The sequence below is a fragment of the Misgurnus anguillicaudatus genome, chromosome 10 (genome assembly GCF_027580225.2).
Source record: "Misgurnus anguillicaudatus chromosome 10, ASM2758022v2, whole genome shotgun sequence".
Lineage (NCBI taxonomy): Eukaryota > Metazoa > Chordata > Actinopteri > Cypriniformes > Cobitidae > Misgurnus > Misgurnus anguillicaudatus.
The window spans coordinates 5950066-5976789 of NC_073346.2; the positions used below are offsets into that span (position 1 = coordinate 5950066).

General features: G+C 40.2%; 1 protein-coding gene across 2 annotated transcripts in view; it reads left to right on the forward strand.

The window, feature by feature from the left end:
- ascc3 (activating signal cointegrator 1 complex subunit 3) overlaps positions 1-26724 on the forward strand; it is a 266202-nt gene that overhangs the window by 180041 nt on the left and 59437 nt on the right. For both annotated transcript variants that reach the window (XM_055209422.2, XM_055209423.2), the window contains exon 14: positions 5012-5146. In XM_055209422.2, coding sequence (XP_055065397.2) covers positions 5012-5146 — 135 coding nt within the window. The remainder of the gene's footprint in view (positions 1-5011; positions 5147-26724) is intronic.

Consider the following 26724-nt stretch of genomic DNA (forward strand, 5'->3'; position numbering starts at 1 on the left):
TTGTTGGATCCTAGTATCCAGAAGAGATCATTAAAATATGACTCAGTGTATGAAGTCCTTGTATGAAGTATGATGTCCTTCATTTCTCTTGAAGTGTTATGAGTTTTCATCTCAGTGGTGCTCAAGCTGTTTTTTGAGGTTTTTAAAGTACCACATTATTTTATCCCAAAACAGTCTCTCTCTCTCTCTCTCTCTCTCTCTCTCTCTCTCTCTCTCTCTCTCTCTCTCTCTCTCTCTCTCTCTCTCTTTTTCTCTCTTTGAGGATGAGCAGATTGTGGTGAGTGCTGGTGAGGAATATGTTGGCAGGTGGTCAAGGACATGTTTGTTGGTTTTTTGTGTGAAGGCTGTTCTTAAATTAGCAATCATGAATTAATTAGATAGCAATTATCCACAGACCCAAACAATTGTGATGAATGCCAAAAAGTGCTGGCTGTGTTTCCAGGTACAGAATGGAGTAAAAACACAACAGCAGTACCTGAGAGCTGAGCACATCTCTGTAGACATGACTAAAGGCCCTTTCACACTATGGACGATAATGATAACTATAAATATAGTTTTAAAAATCGTTCTAGATTAAAAAGAATAGTGAAGTTCATACCAGAACTATAACAATAAAGAGACGAGGAAGGATATCACTAAACAATAAAACATTGACAGCCAATCACATATATTCAGATTTAAATTATTTGTATAGACGGTTTCAGCAGTAACATCATAAACAAACGTAACTCCCGGAAACTTTGCGAAAAATCAATAACAACAGAGTCCTTTTAGAGTAGTTTAGCCTTAGTAGATTACCTTAGGTCATGCTTCATAGCTAAAGCGTATCAAAAACTACACTGAGCTAATGTTACTGTGTAAAATGTGTACTATATAATACAATCTTAACTATAGATCAGCTGCTAAACCTTTCTTCACATTGCTCCCCTCGTCTTTAGGAATCCAAAATATTTATTATTTTTTATAAGGTATTTGTTCCAGAGTTCAGTTTAGCCAATAACCAGACCATTAACCAAATAGAGACTGGGAGTGTAATGGGCGTTTCATGTGGTACGCGGCAAGCGATGAGGTCACCACGCGGCTACAGCTTTTCTCGTATAGTGGTAGCATTTTGTGCAGCATTTAGTGCAAATATGTTTATCTTTAACAGCATGTGCCATGAAGAGCCGTGGCCGCCGAAGGGGCAGGATTTTGGGTGCACAAGCAAGGCGTGCCGACTGTCTCTGCTTTACCTCTGTTACTACCCACTTTTGCACATCTCCTATTGAAAATAAACTAGACGTTTGTGGTATGTGCATCCAATTAAATGTCTGTACTTGAAATGACAGGTGACACTCATCGATGAGGTCCAGAAAAACCCAGCACTAAAATACAACAAATTCTTTATTTCAAAGATGTTTTAAAGAAATGAGATATCTGTAAATAACTGTTTTACCCTTGAAATGAATTGGGAGTATTCATAGAGAAGAGATCATTATGGTGGCAGCACAGTAATAAGGGGCAGTTGTTGTCTAGTGTTTGAGTCTCACGGCCAGCAGGTTGCGACTGTGGTGCCCTTGATCAAGGCACCTTACCCTAATTGCTCCCCTGGCACTGGGATAGCTGCCCACTGCTCCGTGTCTGTGTGTTCACGACTTGCAGTGCGGGATGGGTTAAATGCAGAGGTCACAAGTATGGTGTCAAGTATGCGCTGCATATTTGACAAGCTTGTCACTTTCATTTTCATAACATCAAATCTTATTGGTTCTTACATGGCACATGATGTCACAATGTTTAGTCACGAGTAGGGTTAGGTAATGTCCCCTAAATTGGCAGTTGACGATGCCATCAACTTACGTTATGTTAAGCCATCGCGATGGACGATGCTATCGTTAGGGGTGGGGGGTATTTTAATTTTACGTTATTATATAATTATCATTAGTTATTTTACTTCATTTTTCCACTGAAGAAGAGTTGTGAACTTTTTATTTTAACTCTTTCCCCGCCATTGACGAGATATCTCGTCAATCGAGAAAACGCTTCCCCGCCAATGACGAGTATTTCCGTCTTTCCGCAGTACCGCTATTATCCACTTGGCTTCCGCAACTTTTGGAAGTTTTTCGCAAACCCGGAAGTATTGCCCTATGGCAAGCTGCTGCATGTCCGTGTCTCTTTTAAAGATCGCTCTGAATGGGATCTCAATGAAAAGTCTGTCACAAAAATGGAATTATCTCTGCTTTTTGCTCAAAATGTGGTGTTTTTGCAGAAACCTACCCATATTCAAGAGCTGATTACAAAATAACTACTGAAGGTAGGATGAAAGGAAGGATGATTTTTTTTTTAAAAAAACATAGGGTCTGTTCTTTCATTTGGTATATCGTATGTTTACATTTTCTGGAAGGCATTAAACTTTTGTGAAAATCATGAAAAACGCTGGCGCTGGCTGGCAACTTTAAAAAAAACGACGCCAGTGAAAGAGTTAATATATATCTATACATAAACACTTTTTTGTACTTAAAAGCTATAATTTCGTTCTTTTACTAACCCAACTAATGACTCTTTCTTATAGGTTGCACATGAGGGGGTAGCTTTATTCCACTTAAAAAGCACTTTTTTAAAATAGCTTTTACATAAATATTTTTTTTTCTATTTAAAAGCTATAATTTCGTTATTTTACTAACCCAATGACTCTCTGCGCTTTCCAATAGGCTGCACATAAATATCTGTGCATGGGTGATTCTCACGAAAAATTGGTTTTAAAAATGTCAAGCATGAAAATGTAGAAATTGCTTAAATTTACTTTTTTTCCCACCAGACATTGAAAAACAAAGTCTGGAGTAAATGGGAACATTAATTTAAAAACTTTTACTTATCATTTAACACTTTTTGTAACATAATTAAAAAAATTAGTCCTAAAAAATCTCATTACCGCAACAGTCAGAAAACATCAACACTGACATATTTTCAAAATGACATGACAAACCTGAAAGAACATAATTTGGAGATTCTGCACATGCATTTAAAATCAAAGTATTCTGCTTCTATTAATTAAATTAACATTTAATAAGCACCTGTTGCGGTAATGATAATCAAAATGTCGTGTAAGCATTCTGACAAGAAAATATTTCAAATTAACTGTAAAAAAATGATCTTAGCTGGTAGCCATCATGAAGTAACTGGTCCATGTGCTTGGTCACTCAAAATCAAACTTTATTAAAATTCTGTATGTGTGCTTAAACTGTTCTCAAAAAGTGTTGCGGAGGATGAGAACATCAGGCATGGACACATCATTTTCCTAATTTAGTCTAGCAAAACATCCATTTATTTTTTTTCTTAATATTTTTGTGTTAATTTGATTAAATTACAACATAACGCATGTTCAAACACAGCCGGACACATTGCGGTAATGAGAATTTCAGCAGAAAATGAGATAAAATTTCCAATTATAAATTCTTATGTTGAAATCACACATTGTGCAAGGTAGAACACAGTATTTTGTTAATTCTGATGCTTTTTAATGTTACTATATTACACATTTTAAAGCTAAAATCATTAGTGCCGTGGTGTTTCAATGGTTTCGTGAGAATCACCCGCATATGTGCCACCAGTACTCCGTCAGAGCGGGTCTTCAGCACCGCGGCGAGCAGCCAGCACTTCAATCCGCAGCTTATTAAAATGAGGCAACGTGAACAAGTTTTTAAATATATAAACATACTATATATCTAATGAAAAAAAACAGACACTCTACTTTCAAATCAAAAAAGTCTCATCCTATCTCTATTTGTTCTCTTTTTATAACCTCTCAAATATGGGTAAGTTTCCTCAAAAACACCAAAGTTTGAGCAAAAAGCTGAGATTATTGCAAGGACTTTTATTAGAGATCAGAATCAGAGCATTGATCAAAACAAACACAGAGTTTTCACTGTTTTTGGATCAATTGATGCTTCAGTGTTTTAAGTTTGTTAAGAGCACCACAAAGTGGATAATAGCAGAAATATGGATTGCCGTAAAAACTTGTCATTGGCAGGGAAGCGTTTTCGCTTAGTTGACAAGATAACTCATCAATGGCAGGAAAGAGTTAAAGACAATGCAAAATAAATCATTTACACAATTACGCATCAAAGTCCTTATAATGAATGATTAAAATGACTGGCTGGGTTGTGTGTAATCCATGACATGATATATATATGAAGAGTTTCGTTGCAAAACGAGATAAATCCATTTTTTTTACATTTTTGTCAAAACATGTTTATTATTATGTTATCATGTTATTATTTTGTTTTATGGTGCTACTTGGCTGTATTTTTAAGTTATGAAGGCTTAAATCAAAACAAACCAACTGCAGTTGCATTGAAATTAATTGGAATGCACAACCAAAAAACGAGATTTCTGAACAATTAAAAAAACGAAACTCTTCATATACTGACATGTAGTTTTGAGTAATAAACAAAATTTGCTTCTGTGAATTTAGGGTGTATATTTTTTATGTCGGTATGTGTTTTCTAACCCATGACCTTTGCTGTGCTCGGATTGGTTGTTTATGTGTTAACAGAATCGTCTCTCACATAATTTCAGTCAAAGGACAGAGAGAACACTGAGTCGCACACAGTACAGAGGTCTTTTTGCCATCTCATAACTGTCCTGTTTTTTTCCTGTTATCGATTGTTTTTGTCTGGGGTATTGACTGCTTTACAAGGGCAAGCTGAGTATAATAGGAAAATTACAGGCATGCTTTATCTTTTGACTAATGTCACAGATCGACACCGCTCTGCCCTTCTGTCGATGTGCGATGCAGCGTCTGTATCTACAGGCTGAATGAGAAAACTAAACTTACGGCTTACATCCATGGACATGTATAAACACTTGAAATTTGTTGTGATTAGGATGATCCCAGCATGCACTGCGACAAGCTCAGTAAAAAGACAAAATGGAGAGAAATGTTGCTTGAAAATAGCCATATATAAAAAAAAGTCAAACTATTTCAGACAGTTCAAAAAAGTTTTTCAGCATTATTTTGTTTGATTTGTTTTAGGTGATGGTATTCGTGCACGCCCGCAACTCGACCGTACGTACAGCCATGAGTCTGATTGAGATGGCCAAGAACCGAGGAGAGATGTCTTTCTTTCAGGTGGACCAGGGACCGGATTATGGCCAGTGTGAGAAACAGGTAAACCAAATGTTGTCTATTCTTTTTGAAAAGCGTCCTAGATTTGTGCAAGTGAAGCATCATAAGGATTCACATTTCTTCTGGACAGTTTCTGCCTCGCAGCTGAGGATGAATGAAATAATCTTGTCCTCCTATGAGTTTTGTGCCCACCGCACAAAACTTAGCTTTCACCTCCACTCTGGACGCACGCTCTCTCTTCAAATCCGACTCGGACGCGTCCAAACAAAGCGAGTTATTTATGAGCAGTTATTCGGCGCCTCTGCGGGAGAGAAAAGTGAGAGAAATTGAGGTCAGTCACCTATGCTAGCAGCGGCGCTTTCTGAGAGAACGGTAAACACATGCAGGAGGCGTACCTGTGAGGGCCAAACGGGTGCGGGTGCTTTGAAATGAAAGCTGAAGGCGATGCAGCACTAAAGTTTGGGATGTTGCCCTGTTAGCTGGAGTGGGTGTGCAATTAGAGTCCCCGTGGAGGCTGACATTCAAACGCTCGAGTCCACATTCAGACACACCAGAGGAAACCTGAACCCACGTCTGCGCTGTTTTTTTATTTTTTTAAGAGGATTGTGGCGAAGGAGAGCGTCAGACTTTAATAGTCATACAAAGTATGTGAAGGAGGCCGCCAAGAGCACTTGTCATGTTAGTCAAGGTCCTCATTTAGATGCGTTGTCCATTCTTTTTCTGACCCTCACAATGAAAGCAATAGCTTACACCTCAAAATGATAAAATCCTTTATTTGCCCTCCTCGTGACTGACTTTGTGATGAAGAACACAATGATGTTTTGGGGATGCTTTTGTTCCCGGTGACATCAGAAGAAGAATTCTGAAAAAGCCGCGATTGATGTTTAGGTGATTTGTGGGGAAAGTATTGGGTTGTTAAAGCTACGTCATGTCCGTATGGACGATTAGTCAAGACAATCTTGTTTTTCAGTATATAAGCCCTTTTAATGGTAAGCTGAATGCAGTTATGAAATCTTCACGGAGTGGTGTTGTGATGAGGTTAGCACAGATCAGAGGAACAGAAGGTTGTGTTATAGCAGATGGTAGAGGGGTTTTATGTGAAGGTGTATTGGCGGTGTGCTGTTAACTCTGTTCTGGCTTCATTAGTTTGGAAAGCACAGACAGGGGATGAGATAGATTCACAACTGTACAGACAGATCAGTAAACAACTGCACTGTTAGACATGCGTGCTGGACAGACCCCTCATCTCCTCAAACCTCTTCAACCCTAAGACCCCTTATAAAAAACCTGGAAATCCAAGAACTTTTCACACATTGGTTGTGAAATTACTTTTTGCAGTAAAAGTAGTATTTATTTTAGTTAAAATAAATACTAAATACACCTATGAGCTGTTATTTTCAATGCAAATTTGTCTAAATTATATCTTGAGACTTTTTATGCAGCGTTTACACCAACAGCGTTTGAGGCGTCATTGAATGCATTCAAGCATTTGACGTGCATCAAAGGCAAAATCCGCTTCTTGTGGGAGGGGCAAGTACTATGCGGTTGTCTGTTTGCAAGATGGCTGATGTTGATTGTGCATTTTTCGAGAGAGTTACCGGTTTGTATTTGGTCACCTTACTATAGGGGGAAAATAAACGGCACGGGTCGATAAACGGCACGTGACTCAAAAGTGAAATGTGTATTACAACTTACCAGGTTGCCCGATGTCCTCACTGACACTCTTCAAAGCAAGGTCCTTTTTATTCCTGTCTCTATAGAAATAAGAACTTGTGTCGTATAGCTCCAGGGGACTGCTTACGGACAATATCAAGCGTTCCTTCATGTTGAATGAGTGACTCCAGGCCACAGCAGCAAACAGGCTCCTGATTGGTTAATGCGGCGCGAAAATCCACCAAAGTTAAAAATTTTTAACTCGGGCACCAGCCGCAAATTCGCGTCAAACGCAAAATGCACAAAAAGCACCATTCGCGTGCACCGTGCGTATCGCGCCTGATGCTCAATTCGCGTCATTCACGCGAACTAGACGTGCAAATAAGGCGGAATCGCGTCTAACGCGCCGCGCCAAACGCCTCATCCGCACCGCAAGACCTCCAGGCGCGCGTTAACGCGTCTTCACATTGACTTAACATTGAAATCACTCGCGCTTGGCGCCTCTACCGCGGCTGGTGTAAACGCAGCATTAGGCACTAAACATCAAACATCAGGTTTTAAATAGAATTTGTAACATAGACTGTAAAAAAAAAGATGGACGACGACCGTTCGATTTCGGGACCAGTCCTGCGCAGTAGTGAGCAGGAAGTAAAGCCGCGAAATCAAGGGCCCGCCCTCCCTCTCGCAGAATGCGCATATCACAGCTGTCAATCATGACGTGACACCACCGTTTTTATAGCATTAAATAACTAACTACAAACAAACTTATTTTAAAAACAAACACTTGAATTTACATCAGCGTGATAAAAACTAGAGTATGACAGAAAAAAGCTTCGGAAAAAATATAATTGAACTGTAATTAAATTGTTTAGTTGGTCTCAAGACCCATTAAATAACATGGGGAGACGGGGTTTATGACCTATACCAGGACCATTCACTGGGGGGGCGATCGAGACGTTTTGGCTTCACTTTTCAGGGCTTGTGCGGCATGCTAGATTTGAAATCACAAAAATTAACCCAGTATGGATATATCTCATGACCAAGAGCTAGGGATGGGACGGTATGAAACTTTCATATCATGATTATAGTGCCCAAAGTTATCCCGGTTATCAATATTATCACACACTAAAAACAATTTAAAAAAAAAAAAATGTAAATCACAATTTAATAATTTATGTCCCTGAAATTATTTCTGTGCTAAAGAAAAATCTGTCTAATAAGTTTATTGTGAATCAATCCCTTAAATGCCTTCTTGTGCAAAAGAAAACTATGTTGCATATGCACACCTGCGTTAAACTGATTCTGGTTGGACAGGATTTACTGCGAGTTTTCAAAATCACTGTAATCAAACACGGTTGTAATGATAATTAAATTTTAAACGATAATACTAACCGTCAGGACATTTTATCGTGGTTAATCGTGAAATCGTCCCATCCCTAAGATATACTGTAGCACAATCTTTATTACACTACATTAGGGATGCTCATATTGACCGATTAATATTATCAGTAATACAAATAAAATATTTGTTGACACGTGTCTACAGACATTTTGCCACTTTTCTATCCTTCATTTGTGAATGGCCTGTAAATGATGCAAATTATTGCTGCCCTGACGGTCTGAGAAAGTAATTATTTGTTTAAGAAATCATCTGTACTGCATATGTGTCCGTGCTGGATTATGGTTTGGAAGCTGCATGTAGACGCATGGAGGTCCATCTCGCGTGAGTCCAGACGTTAGTTGATCACCTCTGTTCTAGACCCTGACCATAAACATCTCTCTTTTTGCCCAAAGAGAGAAAGAAGGCGCAAAACGTTTTGAAATTTGTCTTGCTTTAGATATGGCCAGTGTGCTAGATAAAAAAGAGACAATCTTTGGATATTAATCCTCTGGACTGATAGCGTGCTCTTTGATAATGTAATGTTGCGTGAACATTTGATTATGTATAAATCCTGGTTCTGTTGTTGATCTGTTGCTGCTGTTTGCACGTTCACATTACATAAAATGTTTGTATTGTTTTTACCGGGTCACAGACAACCGTCAACTGTATTTTTACTCAATGGCAATTTAATATTAAAATCTTCTCAGTTAATGTTCGGTAAACAAGCTGCGGTTGTCGGTCAGGAAAATGAACTGAAATGAGCATCTCTACACTGCATACTGTACCGATATAGCACACAGTACCTGTCTGAATTAAGAAGGTACAGTAGTTTCTTTGTGTCTGTTATAGATTAGTTTAGGGGATGTGTAAAGTGCACAGAGAGAGAGAGAGAGAGAGAGAGGTGGATGTACTTCTCTCGGGAGACTACAGTCAGATAATAACTCCATATTTAAATCTCTCAGCAGAAGGTGCAGTGATACATTTAGTAACCTTTCTCTGAGTCCCTCGGGCTCGGCTATGACGGATGCCGTCTCTAATCTACACCACATTTATATGTAGCAGATATAAATACATCACGCCGCAGTGTTCACTCCTTCAAAGCCACTGTACAGACAGAAAGAGATGCATTTATGTGAAATATTTCAACATATAATGTTTGATAATCACAGGCAGGGTCACATTATTTGATGTAAATAGAGCAAATATTAAAAGAGCACATATTTCTGAAGGATTATAATATTGTATTGTATATATTTGTCTAATTTTCTTTTAAATTAAAATTATTCAGTTTCATTTACTTTGACATTAATTAAATAAATATCAACTTTGGAATGTCACGGGTTGCACCAACAATGATTAGGCCTAAATCTGGTTTAAATCAAAGCTTATTTAATAATTCGGTTGCACCAAACTTTAAACCTGTTTAAAAATAATCAGGTTTTCATTTAAACTGCCATTTTGATCCAAGTTAAAATTTTATAGTAAACCTAGATTATCCTTAATCCTGTTGCTCCATTACTTTAAACTCTGTTTTAAATCTCAGTGAGGGATTAACTTTAAACTTGCATATGAGGAGGTTTAAATATGTATTTATTTTTACAATTAAATGTCTGGCTAAATGATTCGAATCACATACCGCGAGCGTGGTGGCGCTATTCAAAGATGCGTTTATTATAACGTCTCAACAAAGTGAGTTTGGTGGCTTAAAAAAGATTATTAACAGCACCGCTAACAGCTACCGATGCTCATATGTGCTTCTCTGTCACGTGCGCTCCAGTCAGACGAAGGACAGTGAATGAACGGACACACTTCATGACAAATGCATCTTGTTCATTATATCACAATATCTGAGCTTTGCGATATTTCCTGTCACAATATTTCCTGATCTGTTAATCAATACAATTGTTTTAAAAGATTGTCAAATGTTTTTATTTGAATCAGACCTTTAGATTAGCCTACCGGTGAATGTAGGTGATTTATAATACAAAAATTACATTACCTTTGCTTGCATAAACTGTTTATTTCCTTTTTGAATGACAACGTCAACATTGTTGCTGTTTAATTACACCGGAAAATTCAACATGGCGGACAAAATAAATTGCAGATGAAGGGTTTAATACAGTTTAAAGTTTTAATCTAAGATTTGTTAATCTGTGCTTAAATTTAAGTGGTGCAACACAACTCGAATTAAAATTAAACTTAGATCAACAAACCCTAGATTAGCTCTAAACTCTGCTTAATTTTAATCCCCACCCTTAGATTTTTTTTTCTTCAAAGTAGTATAAACTTTCACATCTTAAACAATAATAAATTATATTTCTTCTGACTAAAGCTCTTTACTCAACTAAAGCATTTGGATGTTATATGGTAGCGTGCACAATGATATTTATATTAGTGCTGGGCAAAGATTAATCGCGATTAATCGCATACAAAATAAAAGTGATTTTTTGCATAATATATGAGTATGTGCTGTGTGTAATTATGTATAAATAAATACATACACATTCATGTATGTATTTAAGAAACGTTTACATGTTTATATATATTTATTTATATTTTTATATATTCTATATTAAAAATAAATTAAAAACAATTATATATAAGTAAAACAATTCTGAAATGAATATATGAATGTGTGTGTGGTTAAATATACACAATTATTAGACTCAGTACACGCACATATATTATGCAAAAAATCACTTTTATTTTGTATGCGATTAATCGTGATTCATCTTTGCCCAGCACTAATATATATATACTATATATAATGACTATAGTCTAACAGAAGGCTTTGCTAATTGTTTTGCTGTATGTTTTCTATTCTTTCACTTTACACACAGTAGATTTTCTTTTTATAATAATGAAAAACATTACACTTTTTTAGAAAAGTAATTACCGTATGTTGGTTACAGTTAAAGTAATTATAGCTAAAAAGGTATGCATGCATTATAATCTGCTATAACCAGAAATGGTGCAAGACATGGGACAGCAAAATCTCAATGATGATATTTTGAATAGGGCTATGCAAAAATATCGATACAGCTAACTATTGTGATACATTTTTTCCACGATGGTGTATCGATATTTCACTCTCTACTATCGATACTTTTAAAACCCCATCAAATCCCTGTGCGTCAAACGACCTCCTCTGCCGCTAACTTGTCGCTGTCCAATTGTCTGTCATATACAGCCATTCGGCAAATGTCTCATAAGTTAGCGGGAAAAATTTAAAAGCACCTGCAGCTTTCAAAGCCGACATGTGGAAGCACTTTGGCTTTAAAAAAAAAAGTTTTAAAAAATCAGCTCTATTTTTGATAAAAAAAGAAAAAGTATTGCAATGTATCACAACATGCAATGTATTTCATCGTATCCCGATACATTGTGTCATGATCCATGTATTGTGATTTTGAATCTGCAAAGTTTACCTTTATTATTATTATTATCAATAATATTATTGTTGTTGTTGATATTATTATTATTATTGTTATTATTGTTATTATTATTATTGTTATTATTATTATTATATTAAAGAGCAGTGCTCTTGAGGATTTAGTGAGGTATGTTGTAGGTTTCACTACATACAGGCAAACACACAGGCACCTGCACACACACACTCACAGGCGTGCACACACACACACACACACAATCACAGGCGCGCACACAGACACTTACAGGTGCACACACACTAACATACACAAAGACACACACACACTCACTGGCGCACACACACCTTCAGTAATAGACAGCTTATTTCTGGAAATCACCTCTCATTAATATTAATGTTCTCTTAATCTCACATATGAATATGGAGAGTAAAGCAGATGCAGTATAAGGTCAGTTATCTAAAGTGGGATTGTTTATAATGCTCTGAGGTGAGCTCATTGTAAATGACTCATTAAAGTCTCTGATGTTTGTGTTTGAAGAGGCTGTCAATCAGACTTAGATATCTTAATGCATCTGTCCTGATAAGAGACGCTTTATAAGAGCTTTATTCAACCCGTGACACCAAACACTCACCGCTGAAGAGCAGAAATCTCTAACCTCTCTCTCTCTCTCTCTCTCTCTCTCTCTCTCTCTCTCTCTCTCTCTCTCTCTCTCTCTCTCTCTCTCTCTCCCCGTGCGTGTGCTAGCTATAAGTATGTAGAAATATTCTGAGCAAGTGATTTGTTAGTTTTGTTTATTTATTCTCTAGAAAATGATCATGTATTATTTGTGTTTCTTTTATTGATGTGTAGTAAGACACAAATAGCTACATGAAAACATTTCTACAGTAATTATGTTACTTAATGTTCCAGTAATAAAATATCCCATCACTTATCTTTAAAGATAAATATGCCATTCTACATTTTTGCTTCGTATCAGTTTTAGTCATGTCCCAAACCCCCTAAGACGTTCAGTCGGTTTGAAGATATGTCATAAATATATTATTTTTAAAAGCTGTGTTAGTATTTGTGTGTGAAAACATGAATAATCTCTCTTTGTTTTGGCTTCGTTTCCATTGTGGCCAATACATTACAGTTAAGCTGTAGTTTTATTGCTGTGTGATAAATGAGGAAGTATTGTTTATATTTAGGATACTAAAAATTGTGTCTGTAAAATTAAATAGAAATCATAATTTCTACCAGCGAATTTTATTCTGACAAAAAAACTTAATATGGGGTGTATTGAATAAAATGCTGTAGGTGAAATGTTTTGCTTTATATGAGAAAGCTCAATGTTAAAATGGCAAACGTGACGCTGTTATATGATCCGTGTATTAAGGAAACACGTATGCATGCTGATGTTAGTAAAGTCTAAGACTCAGGGTGATCTGCTTGAAGGACTCGATCTATTAATAGAAATGATGGATAGGGATCCTTTAGATGTCCTTTTACTATTCATATCCCATTCACAGGGCTTGGCACAGAATACAACATCAGTAATGTGATGTTACACTATCAGACGACTCAATACTCTCTGTGAGTCTTTTCTTAGTATCAAAGGTGCTTTCGTTGTCAGATGTTTGTTGAGCTTTTAGTCTTGGACAGTATTTTTATATTGAGTTTTTTCTTTTGGCAGGAAATGCAGATACTTAAGCATCTGCTGAAATATAAAGCAATAGATTTTGTTGTGTGACAGCTGATATGTTTCACCTCAAAGTGGTGTGTGTAGTCTAATGCAGTGGTCTCTAAACTACACATGATGAAATGATATACTGTACGAGCCAGACTGTATTACATGTGAATTAGGACTCTATTCATTTATTCGTCTATAAGAGGGGTTAAAGAAATGAACACATTGTAGATAAAAAAGAAAGAAAGGTGTTGTGTTTCTTCACTGATATGTTTTGAATTCAAAGCGTGACTAAGAGTCATCTGATGCCTACAAATTTCACTCGTTCTAACTAAATCTCGTCCTCTACCGTCTGTCTCACCAAACGTCTCATCCGTGGATCAAAGGAGACACCTAGTGCTCACGGGCAGACCAGCAATGTCACCTCATACCAGAGATTCTAGTAAAAACAGATAAAAGCATTGATGTATCAGAGAAAAGGAATAAAGCATTAATATACAGTATGCTGAAGTGACAGGATTCAGACCGTGAAAGAAACATCAGTTATGACGGCAGACCGACAAAATCATTTTTCCTCCTTTCTTCTTAAAAAACCCCATCACCCTCATGGGACAGGTTTGCAGGATTCAGCTCATTAAATTCCATTGTTTGCGCTTTCAGCTATTTTTAACTTCTGTCTCCTACGAGGATGATGTCTTTATTCAGTACTGAAACACTTTTGTTGTCTGGTCTACACAATTAAGACGACCCAACAGTGAGGCAGTTTCTATGTAGAAGGAAGCTGACACATATATACACATATTTTAATTGTTAAGTTGTTGTGTTGTTGTTTCTGACAAGATTTGACCTTAAAAAATATTTGTAGTTTTTTCTACACTTCCGTTGCTTTCCCTTTTCTAATACACATCTACACCATCTTTCTTTTTCAATGCACTCTCAATACAAATCAAGTCTTTAATGTTATTCTGGTGCCACTGCCCAATATAACTCACTGCTTAATTCTCTAACACAAAGTGTACATCAGCATTTAAGACCAAAGCTGCAGAGGTGTTATATGCCCATTCAACTGAGGGAGCACGTGCCCCCTCGAATCGTTAAAGGTCCCGTTCTTTCTGTGTTTTTGAAGCTTTGATATAACATGTGTTCATGTTTCATGTGTAAAAAAACGCGGTATTTTTCACACAATTAACTTATCTGTATAGCGCTGTTTTCACTGTCCTAAAAACATCTGATGTCTTCCTTGTTGTATGAAGTCCCTCCTTCAGAAATACGTAATGAGTTCTGATTGTGTAGCTTGTTTAGTGTGTTGTGATTCAACAACAGCTTAGCTTGCCGTTAGCTTAGCTGGCGACTGACGTATTCCTGTGGGCGGAGTTTAGTCAAAAAACTGTTTTACTGACGTCATTGAAGCAGGAAGTAGAGGGCTGTAGTCCAAACCGGCCGTTCGCTTTGAAAGTTAAAGAAAATATATCGCCTGGCAGTGAACTTTGAGCTTTATCATTTTACAGGTATTAATTTTGCTATTATAGCAACATTACACACTAACTAGGGTTTAAAAAATGGGATCAGAAAGAATGTGACCTTTCAGTGTGTGCGACCTTAAAATCAATGAAGCATGTATTTTCGAGACTATAAGTCGCACTTTTTTCATAGTTTGGTGGATTTTGGAACTTAATTTCATGTGCGACTTATACGTCAAAATTATTTCATATGAACCAAAAGAAACCATTACCGTCTACAGCTGCGAAAGTCCGCTCTATGCTAACTCTAAATAAACGCGAGGTGTAGTCTAGTGAGACTTATACTGTATATGTTTTTTCCTCTTCAAAACTCATTTTTTACTGATGCGACTTATACTCAGGAGATACGGTATTCATCTGCTATTTGCTTTCATAGACAAAATATTTTAATTTCTTCACTTCTCTGAGATTTTCAACATTTTAATCATGTTCTTCATATTAAAGGATTAATTAATTATATCTGTAAAATGTAAAAATTCAACACTTTCAAGACGCACTACCACATTGTTGAACTGTGATGAGGGTTCAGAATTAATTTCATAATTTGTATATATGAAGAGTTTGGTTCCAAAACCCAATAAATCCATTTTGACTAATTTTGGTAAAAAAAATTCTGTACCAAGAAAGTGACAAGATGAAAACCCCTATTTTCTGTTACAAACTTTCACATAACATCTTTGGTTTATAATAACATTAATAATTCAAATCCATCATTTGATTTTCAAAGATTTAATATAAAAACTTTTTCAAAATGCTATAAATCTATTGAATCAATATGTAAATGTGCATTCATTTTTGTCATGTTATATTAATTTAGTTGACTAGTGGTATACACTGATTAAAAAAATAAACATTAATGGCATTAATCAAAACACTTACTTTGTCATATTAAGAACACTGTCATTGCTGCTGTCATCCTTGGGACGTCGTCGCTGAACTTTTTTGACAGCAATCAGCTGTAAATGTTTTGGTTCTGCTCGATTTTCGTTGACTTCACGTAAAATAATGTAAAGTTTTTCATAAGATCCTCTGGGGTCAATGTGTTAGCATGACAGAAGCTTGATGCGGTCCTGTGAGAACAAGCAACAGCCAGCATTTTTCCATCTCCCGAGTGCCTCTCACGTAAATGTTTAGATTTTGATGGTTTACGTTTCTTCGAAAGTTTGTTTTAAGAAAGCCAGTCTTTTACCTTACCAAGTTCCTCACATAATGTCCTTTGAATTAATCCAACATCTTTGTCTGAAGCTAATAAGGCATCAGCATATAAAAACAAATTGCAATCACAAACAGCTTCTAAGTCATTTATATACAAAAGAAATAAAAGAGGACCTAAAACACTACCCTGAGGAACTCCAGTAATAATATTATTCTCTTCGGATAAAATCCCATCAATCTCTACCCTTTGTACTCTACCAGATAAATAAGATTTTAACCAGGCAATCACGGAACTTGAAAAACCCATGACACTTAATTTATCAATTAAAACCGAATGATTCACAGTGTCAAAAGCTTTCTGGAGATCCAAGAGTATCATTCCACACATCCTACCTCTATCAATCTGTTTCCCTATTCTTACATACATATTGATACATCTGATTACTGATAATCTAGACAATAATTACCTGGATCATGTCTATTTCCTTTCTTATATAATGGTTTGATGTTGGCCAACTTCATAACGTCGGGGACAACACCCTCTGTTAAAGAGAGATTCACAATAAAAGTAACTGCTGGGGCTATAATATCTGCCGCATCTCTTAAGAATCTGGCTGGAATCCCATCTAACCCAGTTGCCTTAGTCACCTGAAGATCTTCTAACAATTTAGTAATTTCATCTACCGTAACTTCATTAAATGCAAATGAGTTAGGCAATATTTATTTTTGTTTGTTGATCACGAAGTACAAAGTAGATGAGGAAAACTAGGATTCTGTGTGTATTCAAAGCGCCAACATTGTTGTTTACAATGTGTGGAATGGTGCGCTGTGATTGGTTAAGCGGTTTTATTGCATTCTGCAGAGGAGGAGGAGTGGCGTTTATCATGTTTTGGGAAAAAGGGAGAAAAGATAACAGAATAACACGGCTGATATTGGATTTTGCGCAAAGTTAAAAATTAACTTTTTAATACTGACCTGCATCTATTCATGTAAAGCTGCTTTGAAACAATTAACAATTGTGAAAAGCGCTATATAAATAAAATTTAATTGAATTGAACTGATACAATACTGATTTTGGCCATAACTCATTTTTATATCGCGCCTTTTTTAGTTTTCTAGATTCACCCCTAGAGACGGGGAGGAATCACATGTGCTCTGAGGGCAAATATGTGTTTCTGTAATATATATTTGATAGAAATATATTTTTATTATAGTTTTTTAAATTTTATGCTTACAGTGCAATGAAATGAAATGTGAATATAAACGTAATGCTTTTAAAAAGTAGCATCTGCCAATATGTTCCTATTTTGACTTTTTTAATGTCTGTTCACACTGTGCCCCTATAAAAAACTGTGGTACATGATGCCCCTGTGAGGCTGGATGAGGAAAGCTCTGAAAATTACAGTGTGTCAGTGGGAGTGAGAGAGAGAAAACGACTGGATTTTGGTGTCAAGTCTAATGCACTGTTAATGTCCCTGTCAGAGTAGATGTATTAAGCCTCATAATGTCTTTGAATCAATAATAAGTCTGTGTTCTTTTCTCATTTTGCTGTATTAATGGCATTGCTCAGAGGGTTTGCGTGTCATTGAAGAAACAGAGGTCATCGTGTTGTGCCGGCCGCAGCCTGTTCACACAAACGTGGACGCGTCTCAGTATCTGCACGTCCACGCGATATGGCTACCGTCCACTCGAGTTAAGGCAGAGTAATGGTTAATCAGCAATGTCTGCCGCGGCCGGTGGAAGGCAGAGCCGGCTTTTGCTTAGCGCGCAGGGAAATAATCTCTCTTCAGCGGCCCTTAATCAGCCTTGATCAGAGAGCCGATGTGCTGCCATCTCGAATTCAACCTCTGAACGTGAGCGCCTGCCCCCTCCTCACTTTAGCTTACGCTCTGCGAACACAGCGTTAATACTCTGTGACACCTCAAAGCAAACCTTAGCGTTTCAATTAGAGTCTCCGCCGGGCCTTGAAGAACGCAGGCACTCTCTTTCTTCTGTATTTCTCTGCTTTACCTATTTACGCTTGTGTATTTACTGATTTGTCACGATGATGCGTTTTCAACAGTCAGTGAATAGTGTGTGATATTCGTAGACAACTGAAACAGAACAGCTTTAAATTTGTACCTGAAAAGAATGCATCAACCTACCAGTGTTGTCAAGGTCAACCTTCATCTATTGATCTATTGTATGATGCTAGTAAGGGACATAAGTAATGAATTCAAAATAATTACACTAAGATTAAAGAGTAAATGTTGACACCTATAGCCAATAGGCTGTCATAATTACCTTAGACATACTGCCAAATGGTCTCTGGCACTGATGGGATGTCTGAAAGTCTTTTTAACAATGTCCAGGATGCCTTGAAATTGTAGCTAACTCATACAAAAGTATGAAAACAATAGTTTTCAAAGATGACAGCTCACTCAATAGAGTAACGACAATTTTTGGAGGATTTTGTGTACCCATACGCATCTTTTTTTGTGACACATAAAGCAGTAGCGGGTCACCAATATTCATGTTGATTGATGCGCGTGATACTGTGGTGCGCAAGCTTAGAATTAACCTATAGTTGTTGTTATCGCCCGGGGAGGTGGACGCTAACATAGTTATCGTTATAGTTATCATTATAATGTGATCAGCCCCTATGTGCTGGGCAATATACTGGTTCTAACAGTTAAAGGAACAGTATGTGAGAAATTTATATCAATTAATCATAAAATGGCCCTGAAATAATTAAAGAAATAATTTTCATTTTAAATACTTATATCACTGACAACAGTGGTCTGGGGCCTCATTTATAAACGTTGCGTAGGCACAAAAGAAGGCGTACGCCACTCTCTACGCAATACTTGTTATTTATAAAAAGCAAACTTTACGGGAAAAAGTGCTGTCCATCACGCAAGCTCTGACCCAGGCGTACGCACAAAAACGGGTGAAATGAGAAATGGCGACACTGTCGGCAGATGGAAGAAACACGTGAAAGTGAAAATGACAACACTGCCTCTCATAAATAACATGAAGACTTCACAAAGCAAGTCTTAAAATTACACAATTAACAGCCTACACGAACACCCTTTTGATCGATCAGCAGTGAAACAACAAAAAAATCAATCGATATTTACAACAGAAATTCAAATGAACACATATTTGCTAAAAGAAAAGTGAAATATGTTCTGCAATAATATTGTCATGCTGTGCAATTCATCCTCATAAAGAATATAATAATGTACAAAACTGATATTCTCGTCAATGTGTCCGTCTGGCGGAGCAGATATAGATGCAATTACATAGACAGATAGATAGATAGATAATTAAGGAGACAGATAGATAGACAGATAGATAGACAGATAGATAGACGGATAGATAGATAGATAGATAGATAGATAGATAGATAGATAGATAGATAGATAGATAGATAGATAGATAGATAGATAGATAGATAGATAAATTAGATAAAAGTTTTAGATAGATAAACTTTTATAAATTAGGCCCCTGGCCAGGATATTGTCATTTAAAAGTGGAGTTGCAGCCCTCAACTGATGTTTATGTTGTCATGTTGTGTATTGGCCACCAGTTGTGTGATTGCAGTACCAGTTTTAGCCACAAGTTTTGTGATTGCAATCAGGGCTTGACATTTTTTGTTTTAGTTCAACTTTAGTTACCAGCTACTCATTATTTTCACTGGCCACAATTTTGTTGCTGGTAAAATACATTTTATATAATTAAACTTGACTTTGGTATCCTAAAATGACTTTAATTTGAGCAAATGTACTTGGTTTAGCTAAATTAGATGCAGATTGAATTTCAAATGCTGATCACCCAAATTAAGACAACATTTATTAGCATTTGATAACATTTTTATCTCTTCAATCACTTCCATGCAATTTTTTATCTTTCCCGAAGTGTAGTATAAGCGCTCAGACTGCACCCCGTGCATTCACAAATTCACCAGCTCTCGGGCACTCTCTGGAAGGTGGAGCTTTGGTCCGCAACGCTCTGCTGATCGCGCGCCCGTCTCAACAAATGGTCTCTGTGCGTTGCGTGCAGAGTGCTCATGGGAGTTGTAGTTTCCCAGTGTCGCATTGCGCATTGTTTATCATTTCACATAACTTTTAAGAAAACTACAATTAAAACATTTATATTTAACCAGCCAAAGTGGCTAGTGGGATTGGCTGTCTTACCCGCCACAGCCGAAATCTACCCACATTTGGCGGGTTGGCGGGTGTTAATGTCAAGCCCTGATTGCAATACCAGTTTTGGCCACAATCCTACATACTGTTCCTTTACAGTAACTGGTTTCAATGAAACACGCGGTATGAATAAAAAGAATTACTCGAGGTTCAGTGTGTGTCACGGTTTTAGGGTCACGGTTTCAGTACATTTCAGTGTTTGTGTGTGTTTATGTGGAGAAAAAGGCTACTGTCAAATTCAATAGAAATTTTTTTTTTATTTATTTGGTTACAAACACCTAACGCTTTGTTCACAACAGGCTTCTTTACAAAAATAGAACCTAAGCCGTTTTTAACCTCTTAAGAACTTAAGAGTACTTGCATTATTATACTACATGTACCAATATACAGTAACTTCAAAATGAACATACAATAGCTTAGAACACTGGGTTACTTTTTATATTCTATGCCACTATCTTCAAGTTTTTTCAAAAGAAGATCAGTTTGTTAACATTTAAAAGCAGAAGGCAATGTATGCTGTTTGGGTCTCACATGCAATCACGTGCTATTAACAAAACCCTGGTGATGACGGCGCAAGCGACTCGTCATATTAGATGTATTGTTTTGAGCATACGGCACTCTCGTTGTGCGAATTATACAGTTTTGTCCATGTTTTCTTGAGCATCGCTGCTGCAGTTGACTTAAAGCGTCATGAAACCCTGCTGTTTCAGCTCCAGTCTACCTCACTATCATTTTGAAAAATGCAACTTAAAGGCGGAGTCCACGATGTTTGAAAAACGCTTTGGAAAAGGAGACGGGCCGACTACTAAAACACACTTATAGCCAATCAGCAGTAAGGAGCGTGTCTACTAACCGACATCCTTGCCGGGTTGCGTATGTGTGGGGCGGGTCTATCAACCAAAGATCCAGATTCTATTGGGGTAGGGGCGTGTTCCCTTTCAGTCGGTCACTACGACGTCACGTCGTGACCGACGAATTGGGAACTCGCTTAGAGAGACCAATCTGCTTCGTATACTACTAAAACGCCAATGAACTTGGCATTGAGATATTTGCATAATGCTGGCGCCGCCCCGCCAGGTGCGTATATAAGGCGCACGTGCAAATAGGGAAATCAGCTTTTTCGCTTCAAAAGCCGGCTTTATCTGACTGAGAAGCTACTATCTGCTCTTCTGGGAACGGTTGCTGAAGTTGATTGACAAGCAGTACTAACACAGCGGACGCTCGCAGTATTCCACTGCTCTGCATATTTTTTGTTTTGAGTTTAGTGTGTGCGTTGCCTTTCCCTGTGCGCATCATCAGCTGAGCACCTAAAGAGTGATTTCCCTAAAAGAGTGATACGTGAGAGCTCTGTGTCTTTTTAAAGACAGCCACTCTCTCGTATATTCGGAGATCGGCGTCCTTTTCAGGATTGCTTTTCGTCCGTGCGATCTTTGATGTGAGAGGTATAAGGGTTCCAGTTACGGTCACGAGCGCTGTCTTCATGCTTGGGCATCAAGCACTCTGAGGCTGCGCTCGTGGAGAGTTTTTGTTCTCTCTGTGAGAGCATAACCCTCTTGGATTGCGGAGACGACTGACGTTTCTACGGGAATGCTGTCCGCATCTTTGCAGTGCTGACACCGCCATGGTGCGGCTGTCAAGCGCTCGCATGACGCTCTTCGCATCACTACGCTGAGGAGGATGGAGGATGCGTCCTCCGCCTACCGGCCTTTCATCCTCAGCCGGTTGAGGTTCCGGTGGAGACGGCAGAGTCGTGTTCTACGATGTCTGCCGAATCCATGGGACCTCCTTCTGGTCCCGTTCACTTCTGCAGCATCAGAGGGGTGTCCAATTTCCTCCGAAGTGGAGTCGTTCTGGAGATGGCGGCCGTGCCCGCTCGAGCGGTGGAAACGGTGAGTTGGAGAGGTTAACCCCTCTCCGCCCAAACTGTACCGCCCACGTGATTGGTATTTCGGAGCTGCTCGGGCCTCTCGGTCCTCTGCTCCTGTGCCTTTCTTCCCGACGGCACGAAGAGCTGACGTGATTTGCGGCCATCCGGCCGTTCAGCTTCAGCTTTCACCCCTCACCTCCCTCACCAAGGGAGCCGCTAAGGGCAGGGACCCTTCAGTGGAGCGGGGGGTTGCGATGCAGCTGCGTTCCTGGAGGGACCACCCAACCCTTCCCTCCCGTGTTTGTAGACAGTCGTCCGGTTACGGGCGCTGTCCATCAGGCATGCGGAGAGGCGGCTTCAGCCCTGCACGCAATAACGTTGCTACGGGTTCACCAAGGATTTGCGTCAGCAGCTCGCCTCGCCCGTTTAGCCGCTTCCCGTGAAATCGGGAGTTTAAGTGGCCAGTAAGCGGGCGACCTGGATTGGCAGAGGATCACTCTTCAGGAGACGGTGATTCGCTCCTTCCCCCGATAGAGGGTCGGGTGGAAAATTCTTGGTTTGCATATGTTCACCGGCTGTTTAGCCGGTACCCACTAACCACACATAGAGTGCATTCCTCTTCCCTCTCCAGGTCTCCAGAGGATCGAGAGAGCCGTGAGCGGGCATACACCAGCTCACCCTACCTCTCCTCTGTCGCCAGCGGGTGTTCTGAGGAGTCCGAGCCCTCCACTAAGGAGACCGGACCACCAGCACCCTCATCGGAGTCTGCGCTCTCCGCAGAGGAGACCAGACGACCGTCACCTTCAGCGGGCTCAGGTCAGTGTCACACACACATACTGTAGATGCTTATGCTGTCACGGCAGACGCACCGGCAGTCTCACCTGTCTCGCTTCGCTGCCCCATCGCGGGTACTTTGGTAGTGTCGTTAATTCTCCTCGTACGGTGCCTGGGTGCTTGGCTTCAGTTCCCAGCCCGTTCGTTGAGTTTTACGCACGATCCGCCTCGGTTACGAAATACAATTACCGGCACAACCCCAAAATTCTCGGGCTTTCGTTTCACTATGTGAAAGTGTCCGATGCACATGTACTGCGTGCATAAGTCGATATCCTGCTGGCGAAGGATGTTCGAGCCGGTCCCTCTTACCGAGATGATGATATGATGATAGGGTTTTTCCAGCCTTTATCTCATAGTACCCAAAATACGCGGTGGGTTACGATCGATTTGATTTACACACCGGCTCTACAAAGGTGGTCTTTTTTTGGATGATAACGCCGAGGCTCGTATTTCAATATTCAGATCGGTTGCAGCCTTAGACCTGTAAGACGTGTACTTTTGTGTCCATTTCCCCTCGCCTTAGACCGTTTTTTCGCTCTGCGTCGTGGGGTGGGCATATTAATATTAAGTACACCATTCGAGCTGTCTCTCTCTCTCCGTGTCTCCATGAAAGTGCTAGTCACGGCATTAAAACATCAGAGAAAGAGCGTTGTTCGCATTCTGCTTTTATTTACGTTGACTTATAATAGCCCGTTCTTGGCAGACGTGCGCGAACACAGAGAGTTAATGCTTCGGCATCTCGCTCGTTTAAGTCATCAGGTCGACTGGGAAAGAGCAACTTTGCCCCGTGCAGAGGATCCTTTTTTTTCAGTATGGAATTAGACTCGATCAACTAATTGGCGTGTTTTACAAGAGCGCGCAACTAGTCAGTTCTGACTTGCCTCGGTTTAATTCGAGGGAAGTACGCGGTCCCTCTGATACAATTTCAGAAGCTCCTGGACATATGACAGCATGCTGCAGCCGTGACACTGCTCGAGCTGCGTCATATGAGACCGCTTCAGCGTTGGCTTTACGATCGAGTCTCGAGGAGAGCGTGGCGCACTGGCATACGTTGTGTAAACACTACACCTGCGTGTCATTTAAATTTCCCCGTAGTAGACCCAGCATTTCTGATAGCAAGATATGCCTCTGAGGGGTCTCCTGGCATTCTGTAGCATGCGATGCCCTAAGCACGGGATGATCAGCCACGTATGATTGGCTTGCAGTCTCTGGGGTGTGCATAGCACCCCAACTGCCGCGAGCGGTGCGCTGTATATCTGGGACTTGTACGCTCTGCTATGGAGATGCGAGGGAAGGATGTATTTGTCGACACCGATAACATTGCGACTGTTGCGTTATTTACCGTTAAGGCGGTTTTGCGCTCTCGTCACCTGTCGCATCTCGCTCGTCATCTCCTCCTTTGGAGTCAGAAGCATCTGAGGTCTCTTCGTGCCATTTACATCCCGGGTTCGCTCAATACAGCGGTACGCGCTTCCCGAGCTGCGCCCCCGACGAATGGCGACTCCACCCCCAGACGGTCCAGCTAATTTGGAAGAAGTTCGGTTGTGCGTAGATAGATCTGTTTGCGTCGCCGGACGATACCCACTGTCGCCTATTTTATTCACTAACCGAGGGCAGCCTCGGCGTGGATGCGTTGGCACACAGCTGGCCGCGGGGGGTGCGTAATACGCATTTCTTCCAGTGAGCTTTATTGCGCAGACACTGTGCAAAGTCAGGCAGGACGAGGATAACCTTTTATTAATCGTCCGTACTGGACGACCAAGAATTGGTTTCATAGTTAATGCTCCTCGCGACAGCCCTCCCTGACGGATTCCCCTGAGGAAGGACTATCTTTCTCAAGGAAGGGGCACATTTGGCACTCGCGCCCCGACCTGTGGATCTCCATGTATGGTCATTGAGCGCGCGCAAGGTTTAGGTGATTTATCGCAAGCGGTATCTAACACCATCGACGCGGTTCGAGCACCGTCCACAAGACGGGCTTACGCGCTTAATGAAACCTTTTCGTCACCCGGTGCTCTTCGCAACGCGAGGACCCCAGAGAATGCCCTTTAACATTATGCTTTTATATCTTTAACATAGGTTAGATGGTAGGCTGTCCCTCCGCCATTTAAGTTGATATCGCCGCTATTTCTGCTCATCACTCACTTATCTACGGCAGATCAGTTGGCCAGCATGATTTAATTATTACATTTGAAGAGGCGCTCGCAGGCTAAACCCCTCGCGCCCTCCCTCTTTACTCCTGAGACCTGTCCATGGTGCTGAAGCCTTCTGGTCTCATATTTTAGCCTTTGCAGTCTGTGAGTCTGAAGTTTTTTTTTTTTTTTTTTTATCAATGAAAACTCTGACCCTGATAGCATTGGCCTCCATGAAGAGAGTAGGGGATTTACATGCATTCTCTGTTGACGATTCGTGCTTTTAGTTTGGTCCTGCTGTCTCACTGAAGACCCAGACCAGGCTACGTGCCCAAAGTTCCCACCACTCCCTTCAGAGATAAGGTGGTGAGCTTGCAAGCATTGCCTTTGGAGCAGGCAAACCCAACCGAGGCTTTGTTGTGCCCCGTACGCGCACTGCGATTCTACGTGGACCGCACGCAAAGCTTCAGGACCTCAGACCAGCTCTTTGTTTGTTATGGTGGCCAGCAGAAAGGGGAAGCTGTCACTAAGCAGAGGATGTCTCATTGGATAGTTCATACTATCGCCCTAGCTTACAATTTGCAGGGCATTCCTTGCCCCTTTAATTTGAGAGCGCATTCCACACGGAGTGTTGCCTCATCTTGGGCATTAGCTCGTGGTTCCTCGCTAACAGACATCTGTAGAGCTGCTGGTTGGGCGACACCTAATACGTTCATTAGATTTTACAATGTTCGTATCGAGCCTGTATCCTCTCGTGTTCTGTCCTCACCAGGGAGGGCACGGAGGGCAGACTCGCAAGTCGGCTTGCAGCCTCCGACTGAGGCTCCAAATTGAGTTTCAGTATGGAAGGCTAACAGAGCAAAAATGCGTAATGGTTTGATTTGCTCTCTCCACTGCCTTGACAGCCTTTGTTGCGGAGCATTGGCTGTCAGCCTTTCACTAGTTGTATTCTTACGAACCTACGTGTTTGGCCAGGGCCCACATTGTGTCCCATCGGGTTCCTTTGTGAGTATTATTCCGTGGGGTTAATCCTACCAGCCCACGTTTCCCTTAGCAGAGCACTGCTTTGCTTACACAGCCACGGCTGTCATTTTTACCTCAACTACGGTTGACTTTCGCCCACCATTAGCCCTTAACGGGGCGGTGGCTTCCGCAGCATCCCTATACCGCTCAGATAGGGCGCTTCCCAGTCGCTGGCACTACTGTGGGGTTTAAGGAACATCTAGTGCCCGGCCTTCTGCCTTATTTTCTCCATTTCCCGAGGGAACTTGGAGGGCTTTGCAGACACTGGAAGAGGTCAGCCCCTAGTGGCGTTTTGGTAGGGATTCCCAATTCGTCGGTCACGACGTGACGTCGTAGTGACCGACTGAAAGGGAACGTCTCGGTTACGGATGTAACCCTCGTTCCCTGAAGAAGGGAACGGAGACGTCACGTCCCGTCGCCACAGGTGCTGCCAACTGCTGTTTAGGCCGGTCACCTTCCGGCTTTCTCAGCGAACAGAAGCTGATTTCCCTATTTGCACGTGCGCCTTATATACGCACCTGGCGGGGCGGTGCCAGCATTATGCAAATATCTCAATGCCAAGTTCATTAGCGTTTTAGTAGTATACGAAGCAGATTGGTCTCTCTAAGCGAGTTCCCAATTCGTCGGTCACGACGTGACGTCTCCGTTCCCTCCTTCAGGGAACGAGGGTTACATCCGTAACCGAGACGTTTGTTTAGGTGATTTCAAATATCAACATTGGCTTTCAAACATCATGGACTCCGCCTTTAAATGGGCGTGGATGCTGTGAGAAGAACGGTGATGTGTGGGCAGGGCACCTGATATAAGCTAAGATTT